At 45.6% G+C, this 19,752-nt stretch overlaps 1 protein-coding gene across 1 annotated transcript in view; it reads left to right on the top strand.

Moving 5' to 3' along the window:
* Positions 1 to 19,752, top strand: part of DVL2 (dishevelled segment polarity protein 2) — a 36,914-nt gene that overhangs the window by 8,990 nt on the left and 8,172 nt on the right. Inside the window, exons 2-11 of the mRNA XM_033924648.1 lie at positions 1,762 to 1,831; positions 5,021 to 5,157; positions 8,845 to 8,951; positions 9,047 to 9,179; positions 9,992 to 10,082; positions 10,356 to 10,425; positions 11,194 to 11,333; positions 15,448 to 15,524; positions 15,772 to 15,839; positions 16,362 to 16,496. Of these exons, the coding sequence (XP_033780539.1) occupies positions 1,762 to 1,831; positions 5,021 to 5,157; positions 8,845 to 8,951; positions 9,047 to 9,179; positions 9,992 to 10,082; positions 10,356 to 10,425; positions 11,194 to 11,333; positions 15,448 to 15,524; positions 15,772 to 15,839; positions 16,362 to 16,496 (1,028 nt within the window). The remainder of the gene's footprint in view (positions 1 to 1,761; positions 1,832 to 5,020; positions 5,158 to 8,844; positions 8,952 to 9,046; positions 9,180 to 9,991; positions 10,083 to 10,355; positions 10,426 to 11,193; positions 11,334 to 15,447; positions 15,525 to 15,771; positions 15,840 to 16,361; positions 16,497 to 19,752) is intronic.

Below are 19,752 nucleotides of genomic sequence, written 5' to 3'. Positions count from 1 at the left end.
AAGGGTGGTGGATCATTGGAACAAACTTCCTAGGCAGGTGATCAAGGCCGCCAGCGTGCTCGACTTTAAGAATAGATGGGATATCCACGTGGGATCCCTACGAGGGTCGAGCTAAGGAACTAAGTCATCAGCACTCAGACTTAATGGGGTGGGTCAGTAGAGTGAGCAGACTTGATGGGCTGTGGCCCTTTTCTGCCGTCATCTTTCTATGTTTCTATGTTTCTATGATCTAAGCCCGCACATCCTTAAAAATCTGAGGTCCGTGCCACCTGTAGTTAGTTTCTGGCTCTGACAGACCTCGATGACAATTTAGCGCTGAAGGATCCGTCTCAGCATAGGGAGGGAAAAGTATTAGGATCCGTCAGCGCTAAATTGTCACTGAGGTCTGTCAGAGCCAGAGACTAAAAGTGGCGCGGCTACTGTGCAGGCAATAATTGAATGTTTATAGAGCCCGGAGGGTTGGGCCGGGTCCCCGCCACTGGTATCTTTTGCAGGAGAGATTTTCTGCCAAACTTCATTAAGGGGAATGGTTTTAGTCTCTGGCTCTGACGGACCTCGGTGACATTTTAGCGCTGACGGATCCTAATACTTTTCTCTCCCTACGCTGAGAACGGATCCGTCAGCGCTAAATTGTCATCGAGGTCTGTCAGAGCCAGAAGCTACAAGTGGCGTGGACCTCAGAGTTTTAAGGACGTGCGGGTTTAGATCCCGTGAGGTCCGCGTTTTACCCCTTCCCGATAAACGTAAAAGTCCTCATAGTCCAAAAATCTGATACGGACGGAATGTTGCTATGATAGTCCTGTAGCCCTTTCAGGACCAAGGGACATATTTGTCCCATAACTTTAAAATCCTATAAATTTTGATTGGGATAGTCTACAGTTCTAAATTTGATATGTACGGATTCCATATGATACTGCCTTTATGTAAACAAACTGGTTCCGACATTCATTCATTAGCGTCGTTGCTAGATTGACGAGAAGATTCACTTGCCACACTGTCCATAAGCCAGAAGTGTGATTTTTTAAATAAAAATAATGATATTTCACAAAAAAAAATCAATTTTTTGGCATCTGCAAGCCCTTTTTACCATAAAAATGTCGTCAAAACCACAAAAATTGGCCTACGATCCTTATGGTCCTGAAAGGGTTAACTCATTGGTCTTTGCGTCATATGACCGGTGTGTGTGGGGGGGGGGGGGCCTGAGCACATTTACTAATAATACTTTATTTATTTGTGTGTGTTTAAAATTTTCTTATTTTACTTTTTTTCATACTACATTTCTCTCTCCGTATTCACGGTTTCCGTATCTGCGGATGCGCTTATTCGCGATTTTTTTCGGATGCTGACTCCGCCTCCAAAAATTACATCATCACTAAAGTTCTTTTTCCTTTTACTGTACCGATAAAAAAAAAAGTTTATCGCTTACCATTCCCTCTGAAAATCACTGCTTCCCAGCATCCATAGAGAGAAAGGCTTCTTCCCAGCATGCTTGCCTAATTCAAGCCCCAGAAATCACTGCTTGCTGCTCCAAGTTATTCGCGGTAACATAAGTAGGATGATTGGTTAATTATGCCATAATGATGCTGTTATTAATAACTCTCTGTTGTAACACCACTACAGAAGCCCCTGTAACTCTGTGTAGAGCTCAAGTGTTGTAGCGCCTTTACAGAAGTTCATGCAAACTGCTCTGAATTGACATCCCAGTCATTAGTACCGGTGTAGAAGCTCGCGATAAAACAATAAACAATTTCTTTTCTACAGGGTTGTGAAGGAGGAGATCTCGGATGACAATGCCAAGCTGCCGTGTTTCAATGGAAGAGTCGTCTCTTGGGTGAGACTTGTGTTTGGGCTGTCTTGGGTGTGGCGTGCAGGGATGTCTAGGTTAATGAGAAGCCATCCGCAGAGCAGAGAGGATCGGCAACGCAGAGAGGGGAACAGATAAAAGAGCCATCCACGGGTATCATGTTATATACCGCTCTTCTATATAACAACAAAACAGATTACAAATCTAGGGAATAGACATAAGAGATGCCCCCCGTTTACTTCCTGGTGCGATACTTTTGTCTCCAGTTGATCCCTGGCAATCCTTCACAACTTGGAAGGCTGGTGCAGCTTACCCATCAAGAGCAGTGGCCAAAAAACAGCCGGGCATTAACATGGGCTCCGATGTAGAAAATGCATGAGAAGCAATCCGCAGAGCAGAGAGGATCGGCATCGCAGACTAAAAGTTGCTGGAGAAAAAGCATAAGGGGCTGGAGTTGGAGGTTCTAAGTCCAGGAAGTGGAGCAGAAAGTCACTTTCACTTTTAGAATGACGGCATTTGTACAGCAGCTTTTGTCATTTTAATTTTTAATGTTTTCCAGTTGGCAGAGGGGAAATTAAAGGATTAGGACTTGTATACCACCTTTTTGTAGCTAAACAACCACACTCAAAGTGATTGACGTACAGATGCTTCAAGCATATTTCCCTATCGTTCCCGGTGGGCTCACAATCGGTCTAATGTACCTTGGGCAGTGGAGGATTAAGTGACTTGGCAAACCAAAGAAGGTGTGGGGAAGGGACTGAACGCATCAACCCAAGGAACAAGTACTGTTGTATTATAAGACTCTTCCAATGGTGAAAAGGGCTTATAAGCTGCCAAAGACGCCATGGAAATCTGCATATCATCAAAAATGAAACGGCTTATATGTCCTTATTGATCCTGTTTTCACCAGCCTCTAAGCCTTGTCATTGGAAGAGTCTTTCGTTGAGCGTCGCCTACTGGGCCGACCCCTGAGGAAGGCTTTTCTACAGAAGCCAAAACATGGACCATGTTGGGTCCTTTAAATCCACAAGACTTGGACTTTTTTTTTTTATAAGGCTTGGTTTTACATATATGATTTCATTTAATGTTTATTTTTGCTTATAAAATTGTATTTGTTCCTTGGGTTGATGTGTTCAGTCCCTTCCCCACTCCTCCTTTGATTTGCCTTGTCTGTTCGTGGGGTATTTTTCTTTCCTTGTGGATTGTTTTATTGGATTAAGCGACTTACCCAGGGTGACGGGGAGGAGTACAGGGTTTGAACCCGCAACCTCAAGCCCTAACCACTACACCACACTCTTCCTCACGAAGCACTCATTGTGCAAGATCGCCATATATGACCCCCCTGATGCAGGCGTGTTGCCGAAACACGGGTCTTCAAATAAACACCGCTTCCTCTGCTTAGAACCTCTGCCTCCTTTGTCCCCGTCTGTGGCCAACGATGCATTTTCTACATCGGAGCCCATGTTAATGCCCGGCTGTTTTTTGGCCACTGCTCTTGATGGGTAAGCTGCACCAGCCTTCCAAGTTGTGAAGGATTGCCAGGGATCAACTGGAGACAAAAGTATCGCACCAGGACGTAAACAGGGGGCATCTCTTATGTCTGTTCCCTAGATTTGTAATCTGTTTTGTTGTTATATAGAAGAGCGGTATATAACACGCAACCCGTGGATGGCTCTTTTATCTGTTCCTCCGCTCAGCAAGGACTTTTAACTGCATTTGACTCCTTCATTAATCTGCTTGGTTGAACATGTCAGCATGCTGACTTGCGATTAGCAGTTTGGGGCCTGGCTAGGAAGGGATTCTCTTGTGTGAATGACCCAAGCACCACGAAGAAATATTTTGATGAAGTATCGCTCCGTCTATTAGTTCAGTCATCCACATTAAGTATCCTCGACTACTGTAATATAATTTACTTGGGCGCCTATAAGAAAATCTTTAAAAAATTACGAGTGGTCTGAAAAAATGGGAGCACATTAATCCCCATTTCCAAAAATTGCACTGGCTGCCGATGGAGGTAAGAGTCTTACTTAAATTTGCCTGTATCTGTTTTAAATCAGTCTCTGGTATGTCTCCAGCTTACCTTGTTTCTCATTTCTCCTTGGACTGTTCCAACAAGCCCACACGGAGAGTTCATCTATTTGCATATATCGTAGAATAAAATCCTTTTTTTTTTTTTTTTTTAAAGAGATTTCTCGATAGAACTCTCGCTTTTCAGGCGGCCAAAATGAATGACTGGTAAAATTATTTCAGGTGTTTCTTTTAGAAAAATCAGTAAAGACACAATTAATTGATAGATTTGTAACTTACGTTTTTTAATGGTTTTTATCAATTATAATTATGTATTTCTTATGACTTGTACAAATTTGCTGATAATCAGCTTTCTTTTTTTGTAAACCGCCTAGAACCGCCAAGGTCTGGCGGTATATAAGAATAAAGTTGTTATTATTATATGGTTCAAAACTCAAACTGGGAAGTCCTCTGTGCCCTAGTCCCTCCCTTCATCCTTCTCTCCCTCAGGCTAGGATTAATCGCAATTAATATGTAGCCCTAATTATATAATTGATAAACCTGTCTTAAATATTTCCCATCTGTTGGATTCAGGCCTGAGGACTTTTACCAGCAGGGGGCATTTTGAGGCAGTTCTGTAATGGGCTGCTTGCATGCATTTAGGCACATGTTACATGCGTGAACATGCATAATTCTGTCATCGACATGTGCACTAGAGATGGGAATGGGGATCACAGGAATCCCGCAGGTCTGATTTTCTGGATTTGTGGTATTCCTGAGGGGATGAAAGAAGGTTTACTGCGGGAATGTGGTCAGAAATCTCTGGTGTTACTAGAGCGAGGCTTGGAACACACTATTGGAGTCCCAAAATGAGGCTTAGAATGCCCAGACTGAGGCTTGGAACGCTCATTGGTTAAATGGTGAATACTGCCCCCCAAAACTGTGGATGTAATGTCCAGGAAGGAGACTAGAGGCCGTTGGGGGTTGGGAAGAAACAGGGTAAATAAAACTGGGCGAGGTATTGAAGGAAGTACCTGCAAGAACAGGTGGGGACGGAAGAGATGAATTGCAGGGATGGGTGGTGATGGAATAAATGTTAGTAGGTACGGGCGGGGTAGAATTAATCTCTCTTACTTCTGTTTTACCTTGAAGAACTTGGTCTTTCCATCACCCCAAGATGTTCCCGCTTGCTCTTGTTTTTGTTTCTAGTTGGTGTCTTCGGAGACCCCCCAGCCTGAACCGGCACCACCTGCACCAGTGGAGGTTAGGCCTGAGCCCTCCCCTCCTCCGCCGCCTCCTGCGGAGCGCACCAGTGGCATCGGCGACTCGCGGCCTCCGTCCTTCCAGTGAGTTTTGGAGAGGAGCAGGGGCTCTTCAGCTAGTGTGGCAGTCGGGAGTGGTGGAAGGGCGTGGTGGATGGAAGCTGTCTGAGATCTGCATGGGTTATGCATGAGGGTTGTGTGGAGGTGAGCGGTCGCTGCTGAAGACTGTTCTGAGCTCCTTCTTGACAGTCAAAGTAACTGACTGATTGATTGATGTAGTTTTTAGTTGATATTCTGCCTAGGTGGTTAAGCGTAAGTTATTTAATTTGAGCATATACGTTTCACCTAACCTGTAAGAGTATTAGGCTGGATTTATATCAACCCTCCCATGCAATATACAAACAATATCCAAGAAAAAAAAACCTAAGACGTTCATTTTTAAAGTTAAAAAAAAAACAACATCCTGAAAACAAATCAAAAGTACTTTCTAAATAACCACAGATGGAATACATAAAACTTATATCATAACTTTATTCTTCAAATATGCCATAATCAAACAATTTCTAGGCGGTTTACACAGAAGAAGGCTGGACAATCGGCGAAATACAGATAATTGAAATACAAACAAGTTTCTTAAATATGTCCAATGTAAAATTTTTGTTAACAGCATAAGACGGCATAACTCCACGCGTTATAATTTAGATATTTGACGGCAAAGAGTTCCACAGTTCAGAGCCTTTTCCCACTAAAGTTGAATTAAAAAAAGTATCGATCCGATCCGTGGCCGGGGAGCTGATTCCCGAAGCATGAGAGCGATCGGAATCGCGCCCCCAACCGACCGCACGGATCGCTGAATAGCGATCCCGATGCATTTGCAGACCGTCTTCTTTGCCTGTGGATGGTCTGTGCATGCTTACAGAGCTGCAAACTTTTATTTATTTATTTATTTTTTCTATTGGTTCGCGAGCCAGTGGTTTTAACTCGCTTTAAACCTGCAGGTTAAAAAACCATGGGCTCGCACTGCGGGAAAGGGCAGTCGGGGCAGAGAGCAGGAGAGGGCGGTCGGGAAGGACGTGAGCGACTGGTCCCCGGCACAGTCACTTCTTTGTTGATCGGCCAGCCCAGCCGGTGTTCCAGATTTTGTGTAGCGAATCGCTGCCTGCCTACTTTACATGCCGTTTTCGCCTCGTTTGCCTGCGCGGATCGGAGGTTGATCGGCGCCAAGGCTAGTGAATCGGGTCGGGGAACTATAGGGTCGCAAAGTGGTCGGGGCACGAGCGGTGTCCTTAGTGAATCCAGCCCCAAGTGCCAGTGCTGGAATCCACACATGACCACAGCGGATGCAGGTGGGGGGACAGGGGTAGAGAATGACACGGTGACAAAATTCATCACCGTTCCTGTCCCCGCGGATAACCGCGGGAAACCATCTTCATGTCATTCTTTAAGAGAGAGGGAAGAATCAGAGTATAATTGGGCAAAACCACTGACCTGCAAGCTTTGCTTTGAAGAACGCTGGTGTAGAAGGACCGAGGTTGAAACAGACACTACAGAATGACAGTCTCTGGTATCCAGAGCAGATATTGTGATGTCATAATGCCTCATTCCACCAGTGCCTAAGAGCCAATCACATCAGTGATGTCACAATGGCTTCATTATCCTTGGCTCCCATAAGAATCAGAGTATGAATGGCCACAACCACTGACCCGCAAGCTTTGCTTTGAAGAATGGTGGTGTAGAAGGACCAAGGTTGAAATAGACACTACAGAATGACAGTCTCTGGTATCCAGAGCAGATATTGTGATGTCATAATGCCTCATTCCACCAGTGCCTAAGAGCCAATCACATCAGTGATGTCACAATGGCTTCATTATCCTTGGCTCCCATAAGAATCAGAGTATGAATGGCCACAACCACTGACCCGCAAGCTTTGCTTTGAAGAATGCTGGTGTAGAAGGACCGAGGTTGAAATAGACACTAGAAAATGGCATGGGATTATCTGCGGGGACGGGAACGGTGATGAATTTTGTCACCGTGTCATTGTCTGGTTAGAATGCTAAAATCTGGTGGTGAAGATGGGGTATCTGCAGCAGTTGCTAGGCTGAGGGAGAGGCCAGGTTCTAATCCCCAGCAAGAGACGACGCGTCGTGTCAATTTAACTCTGATCTTTATGAGTGGAGGGATATGTGGTAATTATCTTGTGAAGAGCAAGAGGGAGTGGGGCGACTTCCCTGTGAGGAAAGGCTAAAGCAGCCAGGGCTCGCCATCCTGGAGAAAAGGTGGCTCGGGGACGATATGATAGCGGTCTATAAAATACTGAGTGGAGTGGAAAAGGGTAGATGTGAATCGCTTTGTTTACACTTTCTAAAAATACTGTGACTAGAGGGGCATGCGATAAAGCTACCAAGCAGTAGATTTAAAACAAACCGGAGCAAATATTTCTTCACGCGACGTGTAATTAAACTCTGGAATTCATTGCTGGAGAATATGGTGAAAGCAGTTAGCTTAGCGGGGCTTAAAAAAAGTTTGGATAATTTCCTAAAAGAAAAGCTATAAGAAGTTGTTAAAATGGACTTGGGAAAACCCACTGCTTATTCGTGGGGTAAACAGCATAAAATCTATTTTACTCTTTTGGGATCTTGCCAGGTACTTGTGACCTGGGTTGGATACTGAGCTTGATGGGCCTTCGGTCTATCTCAGTATAGCCACTCTTTTGTCCTATATTTGGCTCAAGTAAGAACATTCAAGCCATTGTGACATCACTGATGAGGTTGGTTCTTAGGCATTGATGGAATGAGGCATTATGACATCACAATATGAGCTCTGGAGTGTTGCTACTATTTGGGTTTCTGCTAGATTCTTGTGATCAGGGTTGGCCACTATCGGTAACAGGGTACTGGACTTGGTGGACCTTCAGTCTGTCCTAATATGGCAGCTCTTATGCTCTTACGTACAGTAGGGAATGGGTAACAAGAGTGACAAGCCAATATGGTAGACGCTAGTGAGCATTGAAATGAACGCTTGAGACTTTTCACCCCATCTATAAGTTTTACCGCCATCTTTTGATTGAGTTTAGGCATCTGGTATATGTGCGTGTCAGGCCTGCGTTAGAAAGTATGGTGGTAATCAAGCTAGTTTGTGATAAAGAGGGAAGGACCAGTCCGCTCAATGGTTTGGGGGGTCCAGAAAAGTACTTATGGACCAGATCTTTCCTGGGAAGGATATTTTACGTGAGGCTGAGATGTTGGGTCTCGGTGTAAGCCGTGTTGGACGTATGCCGCTTTTGAGTTCACGGGAAATATATGCAAAAAACATCATTAATCAGAGTTGTGGTGATTATAAATACTATATTTCACAATTATTTTCAGATTACTCACTCTAGCGGGTTCCATCGTTTTTAGGTTAAGTCTTGTTTATCGCAGAAGGTCGACGGAGCTCTGTGCTTTGTCGATTCCGACATGACGTGATTTTGTGGCCCACTAGGGTTAGTACTGACATTCCGTTTGGCCCTTTGTAGGCAAAGGTTGCCCTCCGTTGGCCTAAGGTTTTATCAGATATTCAGAATTACTGCTTCTTCCAGAGTTTGTATTTGGCTAAGGGATACGTGCGAAGGTTTATTCCTAATGCTAAGAAAACAAGAAGCGTTTGCTTCAGTTTCTCGTGTTTGAGGGACAACGCGGGCAGTGGTGGGTTATTCTTAATATGCCACAGGCCTTAATCCCTTCCCCGGTGTGTGTGTTTGCAAAACTCCATATCCCGCTTTTTCTTCTGCAGCCCAAACATTTCCGGCACTCGGGAAAACCTGGAGCAGGACACGGAGACAGAGTCCATGGTGTCGGTTCGGCGCGAGAGGCCACGGCGCAGGGAAGGCGGTGAGCACGGTAGGCGTCCTCCATCCCTGTAGTGCCTGTTCTCTCCCCCCCCCCCTCCTATTTTTTCCAGATCTAGTCCTGTTCACTTTCTTTTCATTTCCAAGGCGGCCACCGGTTGAATGGACAGTCTCGTCTGGAGCGCCACATGGCTGGCTATGAGAGCGCCTCCACACTGCTCACCAGCGAAATTGAGACCACCAGTATGTGCGATTCGGAAGATGATGACACAATGAGCAGGTAAGGGGGCCAAGAGACACCCTCCCCCCCCACCACATTTACTCCAGCCCATTCTTCTCTGGATCAGCTTGTCTGTTTCATGGACACTCAGGGTCCCAGGGATGCCAATTCTGATACAGGCTGTAGATCTTAATGCTGCCAAAATGGTTTCTTCCCCCCTCCTTCCTTATTCGAGAAAGAAGTAGGTGAAGTTTTATAAAAAAAGAAATCTCTACTTTTTGTCTCTTCTCTTGATTTAAGCATACTGTGGTTTTTTTCGTTGATTATTAGTATCCATGTAGTTTATTTTAATATTATATGATTATTAATCAATGAGGTATACATTTATTAATGTATTTTTAATATTTGATGAGGTTCAATGTTTTGCACAATATTCTTAATGGTGACAACGATATATATTTGTAATAAGTGATGGAATTATTTATATCAATTGATTTTAAGTTGAAACACCGTCTTTAGGGTGTCGATAATGTTTGTTATAATTGAACCCTCTAAGAACCTCTATGAACCCTTGAAAAAGCCCCGTCGGGGCATGCTATTGACACTACATTAAAAGGACAGGTAAAATAAATGTTTGCTGTCTTTAGTCTATATATTTTGGAAAAAATGCTAGAAAGTTAAACAGCTACATTCACCCAGAAGGCCAGGATATGAGCCCAAGCAGAACAGTCACTTACGCTGATGGATTGAGGGCTCCTGGGCCATTCTCTAATTGAACCCTAACTAGTGAGGTTTCTATTCGCTGTGGTGAATTCCTGTTCCTTGGCGCCGGCTCTTAGTCCAGTCGACCTTTTTTGCCTCATCTGTTGTAGGTTCAGCAGCTCCACGGAGCAGAGCAGCGCCTCTCGCCTGCTGAAACGTCACCGCCGCAGACGGAAGCAGCGACCACCACGCTTGGAACGGGTAAGGCTGGGGGGGTGGGGGTGGGGGTGAGAGGGGACATTTCTGACCCATTGCCCTATATTTTAATGGCGGTGGGGTGGAGGTACTGCCAGTTCTGCAAGGAGAAGAGTTTCTTTCAGCCGAAAGGGGTAATGGTGTCCCTGATGGTTGCCGGAAATGAAAAGGGGAGTGACGCTACAGTGAGGGTGTCTTGCTTGAATCGTCTCTCACCTGACCTTCCTTTTTTTTTTTTTTTTGTCCCCCCCCTCCCTTCAACACTCTCTTGTCTTTCAGACTTCTTCCTTCAGCAGCGTGACTGACTCCACCATGTCGCTTAATATTATCACCGTGACCCTCAACATGGGTAAGAAATGGGGGGGAAGGGCAGGGTGACTGAGAGGGAAAACGCCCTCGTGCGGAAGCTGGGAAGGGGGGAAGCATTTGGGGGAGCTGGGGGGGGCGGTTGAATTCGTGGGAGCTGCAGTGGAAGACGATCCGTGGTTCCGCTTTTAGGTGACGAGTTCTAACCCTGCTCCAGGAACGCTACAAATCATGATTTGTAAAGATATATTAAGAGGTGTGAAGAAATAAAAAATCTTTTGGGGTGGGGGGGGGTGTCAAGAGGGAAGAAAAACCTTTTTAAAGCATTAATCTCGCTGTATTTCAACCGTAGAGTCTTTGTAAAAGGTAAAACGCAAAGCCCAGCCACTACCTGATCAGCTTGCTTTTCTGGGGCGATTTAAGGGAAGATGAAACACAGCCTGTGCATCTGTAGACCATTCCACAGTGCACTGACAAAATTATGCTGACCCCAGAAAAAAGCAGTTGGCTTATACCCAGATAAGCACTTTTCTCATGTAGTCTTAGCCTTCTACAACCTACAATTTTCTTTTGAGTTTTGTGGTGTTATTGTCAAAATGTTGCCTGATTTCACCCTACTCTGAGCAAAGATGACCTTTCTCTGAAGCAGGTGAAATCCTCCTCTCTCCCCCCCCCCCCTCCCGTTCTCAAAATGTCTGGGGTAAAAGGGATAGTTTCTCGCCCTCTTCTTCCCAAGCCTTTCAGGAGAAGGGGGATTTTTCTTGGCGCTGGGAAGGCCAACGCCTTGACGCCGTCTTTCTCCTCTTTGCAGAAAAGTACAACTTCCTGGGCATCTCCATCGTGGGGCAGAGCAACGAGCGCGGGGATGGCGGGATCTACATTGGCTCCATCATGAAAGGTGGCGCCGTGGCTGCAGACGGCAGGATCGAGCCTGGGGATATGTTGCTACAGGTGGGCTTGAGCTAACCCCCCCCTTCCCCCCCAACACACACACATAGCAAGGCTTGAAGGTTTTGGCACAAGGAAAGTAAATCCTCCCCCCTCCCACAGGGCATTCGAGATGTCTCGGCCCACGTTTGGGGGACATCTGGTAGTATCGGTGGCACCGTGGGGCTGCCGGCATCTCTCCGTCCTGCCCTTCTCGTGCCATCCACCCCGTAACCTCTGTAGATCTTCGCTGGGGCCAGCCTGGTTGCCCTCTGAATCACTTTCAGGTCATGGGGCCAGGAAGTGACGGCAGAGGGAAATCCAAAGCTGGCGCGAGGAGCATGCTAGAGAAGCCACTCGCACTGGCGAAGATTTATAGCTATGAGGGGGGACTGCGAGTGTGGAGTGAGGGGCGGGAAGGAGCGGTGACGCAGAGAGGAGCGCGTGGGGCGCCTCCTACCCTTACTATGTCAACGGGTAGTATTGACGCCGAACAGTTCTGAGCTTCGCATTTCTCCGCTTCTTGGCATGCCCTACGAATCCTTTTGAAACCATTTTTTTTTTTTTCATTTTCACGTGTGCCGGCTTGCTAGCTATCTTTTTCGAGTGGTGTATCGCTCATGTGGGAGGTTTTTTTTTTGTTTTTTTTTTAATTTTAATGCAAAAAATGCTTTTGTGCTACAGTCCTGGGTCTTTGTGTTTGTTTTTTTTTTTGTTTTTTTTTTACTGCTTAGTTTGCATTAGAAACTTTTTTTTTTTTTTTTTTTAAACTTAAAAATTTTATTGGCCGCAGCACAGTGCGAAAAGTTTAGCTTTCTGTTATGAGCGCAAATATAGCTCTTACTGCTAGGAGATTGATTGATTTTATTTAAAAAAAATGTATATCCTGCCACATTTCACAGTTCTGAGCGGGTTACATAAAAACAGACATAATAGTGACAGAACAAATAAGAAATAAGAAGGTAAAATCCTTATACAATTTACTTTCGACTGTCATAAACTCAATTCCTGTAACAAAATAAAAAAAAACCAAAAAAAAAACCACGTGCCTGTATAGTTTTCATTCCATGCCTAAATGGGTCACAGGTGGCACTAGAGTCCAGCATTTGACGGTTCGATAAGTCGGCATATCAAATCGTGTAATAAACTTGAAACTTGAATCGCGGGCAGAGGTGTGTGTTTATGGTCGGGTGGGCGACCCAGAATCTTTACAAACAGTAAATAATTCACCTTGTTCCCCCTCCCCCCCCCCGAAATTTCCAACAAGTTTTTAAAGCAATAATATCATCATCTAATATAATAAAACGCTAGGCCGCGCATGCGCACTCCCATCGCGTGCGTCCGTTTTCTGTGAGCTGAAAGTCACCGCAGATGGGAGTGCGCATGCGCGCGAAGCTCTCTATCCATCCCCCCGAGATGGATGTCGGCCGCGGCGGCTGTCGGCGGCTGCTGGCCGCCCGAAGCTCTCTCTCTTTCTTCCTCCCCCCCCCAGGCGGATGTCGACCGCAGCGGCCCGAGTCTGATGTCGGCCGCAGCGGCTGCTGGCCATGGCTGCAGGCCGCGGCAGTCAAACCCGGAAAGCATTTTAGTTCAGGGCATGCAGTTCAGGAGGAAGGTATGGGGGGGGAGGAAAATACTGCACAGGGAAGTGGGGTGGGAGGGAAATGGAGGGGCAAAAAAGGGGTTGATGGACAGGGGAAGAGGTGCTGATGAACAGGGAGGGGGGGCAGAAAAATGAAGACAGGCCTACTGCTGGACAGGGGGAGCAGGAAGGAGGTGATGATGGACAGGGGGAGGTAAAACAAAGGGAGAAGGGCTTCTGCTGGATAAGGTGAGCAGTGATGGGGTGGTGGAGGACACAGGAGAGGTAAAAGGAAGGGAGAATGGACAGGGGGAGCAGGCAAGGGGTGGTAGTGGACAGCCAAGGAAAAAAAAAAATACAGAAACCCGGAAAGCATTTTAACATAAGTAGGGCATGGAGTTCAGGAGGAAGGTATGGGGGGGGACAAAAATACTGCACAGGGAAGTGGGGTGGGAGGGAAATGCTGCAACACACGGAAATGGAGGGGCAGAAAAGGGGTTGATGGACAGGGGAAGAGATGCTGATGAACAGGGAGGGGGGCAGAAAAATGAAGACAGGCCTACTGCCGGACAGGGGGAGCAGGAAGGAGGTGATGATGGACAGGGGGAGGTAAAACAAAGGGAGAAGGGCTTCTGCTGGATAAGGTGAGCAGTGATGGGAGGTAAAAGGAAGGGAGAATGGACAGGGGGGAGCAGGCAAGGGGTGGTAGTGGACAGCCAAGGAAAAAAAAAAAATGACAGACAGAAATACAGAAAGCGGCTAAGGAGAGAGAAAAATAAAAAAAAGACAGACACACACACACACATATATTCTAGCACCCGTTAATAACAGGGGAGGTAAAAGGAAGGGAGAATGGACAGGGGGGAGCAGGCAAGGGGTGGTAGTGGACAGCCAAGGAAAAAAAAAAAAATGACAGACAGAAATACAGAAAGCGGCTAAGGAGAGAGAAAAATAAAAAAAAGACAGACACACACACACACATATATTCTAGCACCCGTTAATAACAGGGGAGGTAAAAGGAAGGGAGAATGGACAGGGGGGAGCAGGCAAGGGGTGGTAGTGGACAGCCAAGGAAAAAAAAAAAAATGACAGACAGAAATACAGAAAGCGGCTAAGGAGAGAGAAAAATAAAAAAAGACAGACACACACACATATATTCTAGCACCTGTTAATGTAACGGGCTATAAGACTAGCTACAATTATAAGACAATTATAAAATTTCTTTTCCTCTAAGCATTTCTATCCTACATCTCAGAAATTGTAAAGCGAACATATGTGTTGCCACCAGATCTAACTATCCTGACCTTTTATACTGCTCTCCAACAAAGACAATAAGCAGGTGTTGTATCTAATGCCTTTTCTCCTTCTAATTGCAAATAATCGTAAACTACGTTCTTTAATCTGGGTGGCCCAGAACCTTTTCAAAACTGGAGCCGCTTCGCTTCTTGTGCGTTTTTCCTCTGTAGAGAAGCTTGGGTCGGAGGAAAGGCACCAGGGTAATCTCCAAAACTTGCAAACCACCCGCTTCCTGCCTTAACTAATCTGGTGAGATTAACTGCCCAGGACGTGGTCACAGAGCAAGGGCTGCGGACCGACCACCGTCTGCCTGGCCAACCTGTGCTGTGGTGGCTGGAAGAGCTCTTCTGACCGCTGCTGAAAGGATCCGGACGGCTGGAAAAGGGAGGGAAGGGAGCAGGATGAAGGAGAAGCGAGGGCTTGGTTCTCGGGAGGGGGAAAGAGGGGACAGAGTTGGTGCAGGCACTGCCTCCCCTTTACTACTGTTTATCACTTATATAGCCGTTGAAAGGCGTACACAGCACTGTACATTTGGATTTTAATTTTAAAATTTTCCATACCGTTTTTGACCACAACGGTGTACAAAACTGTTACATACATAAAATCTTAAAACAAAGCAACTTGTAGATACGGATCAAAACAGCTGTAGACGGTCCCTGCTCGGAAGAGCTTACAATCTAACTTAGACAGACAGACATGGCATATAGGGTTGGGGATGCAGAGCCCAAGGTGAGAGGAGTTAGGAGTCAAAAGCACTCTCAAAGAGGTGGGCTGACATTTATAGAGGGTCCCTGCTCAGAAGAGCTTACAATCTAACTTGGACAGAAAGACGTGGCATATAGGGTTGGGGATGCAGAGCCCAAGGTGAGAGGAGTTAGGAGTCGAAAGCACTCTCAAAGAGGTGGGCTGACATTTATAGACTGTCCCTGCTCTGAAGAGCTTACAATCTAACTTAGACAGACAGACATGGCATATAGGGTTGGGGATGCAGAGCCCAAGGTGAGAGGAGTTAGGAGTCGAAAGCACTCTCAAAGAGGTGGGCTGACATTTATAGAGGGTCCCTGCTCAGAAGAGCTTACAATCTAACTTAGACAGAAAGACGTGGCATATAGGGTTGGGGATTCAGAGCCCAAGGTGAGAAGGACCTCTTGACCTGGTACCCAAACTTGCCCCTTAAGAAGGCGTGAGCTAATTGGGATTAGAGGCATTTCCCGTCTTCGCTCGCTTGCCCTAGCGGACTAACCTGGTTTCCTCTTCCAGGTGAATGACATCAACTTTGAGAACATGAGCAATGACGATGCGGTGAGGGTGCTGCGAGAGATTGTCCACAAGCCGGGGTGAGTGAGCGCAATCTAAGCCTGCGAGCCCTCTCCTTCCTTTCTAACGCGGGGACTGTCGATTGTCTTGCATCTTGCGGGAGACGGCGATAGGCCGCTGGATGGGTATTAAGGTGCTATTCCGACTGCTGGGCCTGGGAGAAGAATGCCTGATTGGCGCTAGGGAGCGTTGAAGTGGGCGGTTGGGGAGACTATCTGAATTATTTTGAATCTTATATGGTTTTCACTTGTTCTCTGTCACTTACAGTCCCATCGTTTTGACCGTGGCTAAGTGCTGGGATCCGTCGCCTCAAGGATACTTCACGCTACCTCGCAGTAAGTAGAGAACTGTGCGTGTGGGGGGGGGGGGGAACGAGGCTTCCAAACCAAGACGACGTGGCTCCGATTCTTCAAATGGAGCCTGGCCAAATTCCGTGCAGAAGTTGGCTTAAATGGCGCGATGATTGAAAGCGGCATTAGAAGCCAATTAAAAATTCTGCGCAGAAATTGGCGTGGCGCTTACCCGCACTCACCTCGTAAACGGGACGTGGACACGGGCAGAGAATAGGCCTGATAGGATTTAGGTGGCAGTGTTAGGTGGCAGAAAAACTCCGGCCTAATAAACCGGTGCCTACCGGAGTTCAAGTTGAGTTAGGCGGTGCTTGGCGCAGTTCTGTGCATGACGGCTAGCAGTTGATTGATAACTGCGCCGAACGGCGCCATTTATAGAATCGGGAGGACCTGTGCGCCCATAGATACAATAGAAACGTGTGGGCTGATCAGATGGCCGTAGGGCATAGTTTTCTGTATTTTGGCGAAACTCAGAATTCTTCCTAGTCTCTCTCTCTCTCTCTCTAGATGAGCCCATTCAGCCCATTGATCCCGCGGCCTGGGTCTCCCATTCTGCCGCACTGACTGGCGCATTCCCAGTGTACCCTGGCAGCTCCTCCCTCAGCACCATCACCTCCAGTGGGTCCGTTACAGAGACCGAACGTAAGTGCCATTCTTTTGAGTTCTTAAAGAGAGGCGGAGATAGTGGATGCTGTGGATGGGCAGACTGGATGGGCCTTTTGTCTCGCCGTCATGCTCCAGTATTTTGCGTTTCTTTTCATTACTTTTTATTCTTTAATTTTCTAGGGCTGCATTTCAATTAAAATTTGCAATCACGATTAAACTTTATGTTGGGTTGTTTTTTTTTTTTATAACCTCCCCGCCCCCTACTGCATCGCCTTGTAACTCTGAGCAGGTTAAGGGCTCCTTTTACAAAACTGTGGTAATGAGTCCCGCGCAACAGATGCAACGCAGCCCTTTCAGCTCCTATGGGGCGCGTTGCTTTTGCCGTGCTGGTAATCGCTACTGTGGCTTTGTCAAAGGGGCCCTAAGTGACTTGCCCAGATTCACAAAGAGCTCGGTGGGGAGGAAAAATATTCCTTTAATTGCATGCTTAAAATTTTAATCAAAATGCAGCACTAGTTATTTTGGTTAAAAGTTTGGTTCACTAGTTTCAGATATCATTACAACACAACAAATATTTCTTCCCCCCCTCCCCTTTTTACAAAGCTGCACTGGAGGATGTTAAAGTCCCTATTACATTAACAAATGGGGAGGAAACAGCCCAAGATACTAACCAACATTGAGCGGTAGTGGATGGGGTGAGAAACCTAGGAGTATGGTTGAACCCAAACCTAGAGAAAACCAAAAAAACTCTGTGGAGTGACGATGTTCCCAAATGGACTTTATTTGAAAGTGTCAAAGTTCCAAAGGTACACTGAAATCATCCACATAAAATAAATTCATCCACATAAAAATAAATCATCCACATAAGAGCCTTAAAGGACCTAGTCCGCTAGGGATACAGGACCCAACACGGTCTGCGTTTCGACAAAAAGTCTTCTTCAGGGGTCCCTGGGGGTCCTATAAAGGTGAGTACGTGGGAAACAATTGTGTGGTGAGCCGGAAGTGAGACACTGCTTGCTTGCTTCCAGCTCACCACACAATTGTTTCCCACGTACTCACCTTAATAAGACCCCCCCCCAGGGACCCCTGAAGAAGACTTTTTGTCGAAACGCAGACCGTGTTGGGTCCTGTATCCCTAGCGGACTAGGTCCTTTAAGGCTCTTATGTGGATGATTTATTTTTATGTGGATGAAATTATTTTATGTGGATGATTTCAGTGGACCTTTGGAACTTTGACACTTTCAAAATAAAGTCCATTTAGGAACATCGTCACTCCACAGAGTTTTTTTGGTTTTCTCTGGATTTTCTTCTTTGTGGATATTTCGGGGTCAATTCCTTTTTGTTTTTTGAACCCAAACCTAGACATGACAACACAGATCAAACGCATTGTGAAAAACGCATATGGCAAACTCTACTGGGTCAGAACCCTACCTCACCCATCGAGCAATGTCCAACGTAATAATAACCCTGGTACTGTCAATCTTCGACTACTGCAATGCAATCCTACTGAGCATTCCAAAATACGCAATTAAACAGATTCAAATGGTACAAAACGCCAGCAGCAACATTTCTGCTGGGAAAATCGAGGCAAGACGAGTGCCACCCCGCTACAGAAAGAGTTACATTGGCTCCCGATTGAAAGCGGGGTGAAATTCACGATCTGCTGCTGACGCACAAAATCATTCCTCTCTCAGAACCACATTACGTAGCGGCCAGACTACTTCAGCACACATCAACACGCGCGCTGCTCTCGAGCCAAAATCACCTGCTGTAAATTCCCTGAGATATCGAATACAAAAGCATCAGGGGAGGGGGGTAGTGGAAATGTTCTCGTTGATGGCTCCAAGGTGGTTGAACGCCTTCCCGAAAGAACTAAAACTAGAAAAGGACATCGGAAAATTCAAGAAAGGGATTAAGACCATCCTCTTCACAGACTACTTTATCCAATAAACAACGTAGAGGAGACAGTCGACTAGACCCCTCCTTCCTCTCCCACCCCCTCCCCCAATCAGGAATACGATAGGTTGACCACAATAGGGATATAAATAGAGAAAGTCCAGAAGCCCAGAAAACTAGACTCTGAGGAAGGTAATATTTCAAAAGATAAACATAAAACACGACATAAATACATGTATATAGATTATATTAAATTGATTTAGCCAACCTCTCTAGGAAGTGTTTAAATATTTAAATTAATAAATGCCTATTATTTAAATTAATAAATGGTGGCAGCTCAGCCTACTTGAACAACCACCTAATCCAAACTACCCCAACCAGACACAGGAGAACCCAGACGCCATTCACAAACCCTCCAATCGGAGACATCAAACGGAAAAAAACTGTCCGATGGCCTTCTAGCCACACAGGCCGCAAAACTAGACCACCAACTCTCCAATCTACTAATCGCGATCCCAGACTACAAAACTTTCAGTAAAGAAATAAAAACCCTGCTATCCAAGAAATCCATGAAGACTAACTAACACCGTATAAACATTTCAATCCTCTGAAGCAACCCGCTCTACTCTGTAACACCTCCGGGCAGGTCCAGAAATCCTCTTCTGTAGTCCGCCTTGAACCGCAAGGTAATGGTGGAATAAAAATCACTCATGTAATGTAAGCGGTGAATGGCCTTGTCCCCGCAGTTAAGGGAGGGAAGGTGGGCGGTCACCTTTTGTCTCCGCCCCCGTTCTGCCTCAGCCCCTCTTGGTTCATTAAAAAAACCCAAAATAAAAACACTACCCACCCTGGGCTGATTATTACCCAGTTTAATTTTTGTATCAATAAATGTTTGTTGAAAAGTTTTTCATCATTGGTCCCTTGCAATCCAAAACAACAGAGGAAAAAAAACAATATATACGAAGTAATGAACAAGAAAATAGAAAAAGACCCCCCCACCCCCAGCTGGCACAAGTGCAAAGTATCAAAAAGGGAGGAAAGCTGTTTGATTATCCACAGCGACTTTATAAGAGTAAGTTCTACGAACAATGATTGTTATCGCATCCCTATGTTTCAGTGATTCAAAATCAAATCCAGTTGAGTCCATGTTTCCTGAGTAGAGTTGTACCAACAAGTTTCAAGTTTCAAGTTTTATTGATTTTGATATACCAACTATCAAATTAATATCTAGCTGGTTTACAATAAGATTACAGGATAGAAAAATTATTTAAAAAAAAATAATAAATAAAAGTATATATATAATTAATTTAGCAGTATTGTGTGAACATAAATAACATTACAAGACAAACTGGAAAGTGAGGGTGTTAGGGAGGGAAGGTTAAAAGTTACATATTGG

The sequence above is a fragment of the Geotrypetes seraphini genome, chromosome 16 (genome assembly GCF_902459505.1).
Source record: "Geotrypetes seraphini chromosome 16, aGeoSer1.1, whole genome shotgun sequence".
Taxonomy (NCBI): Eukaryota; Metazoa; Chordata; class Amphibia; order Gymnophiona; family Dermophiidae; genus Geotrypetes; species Geotrypetes seraphini.
This window is presented reverse-complemented; position numbering and strand designations above follow the sequence as displayed.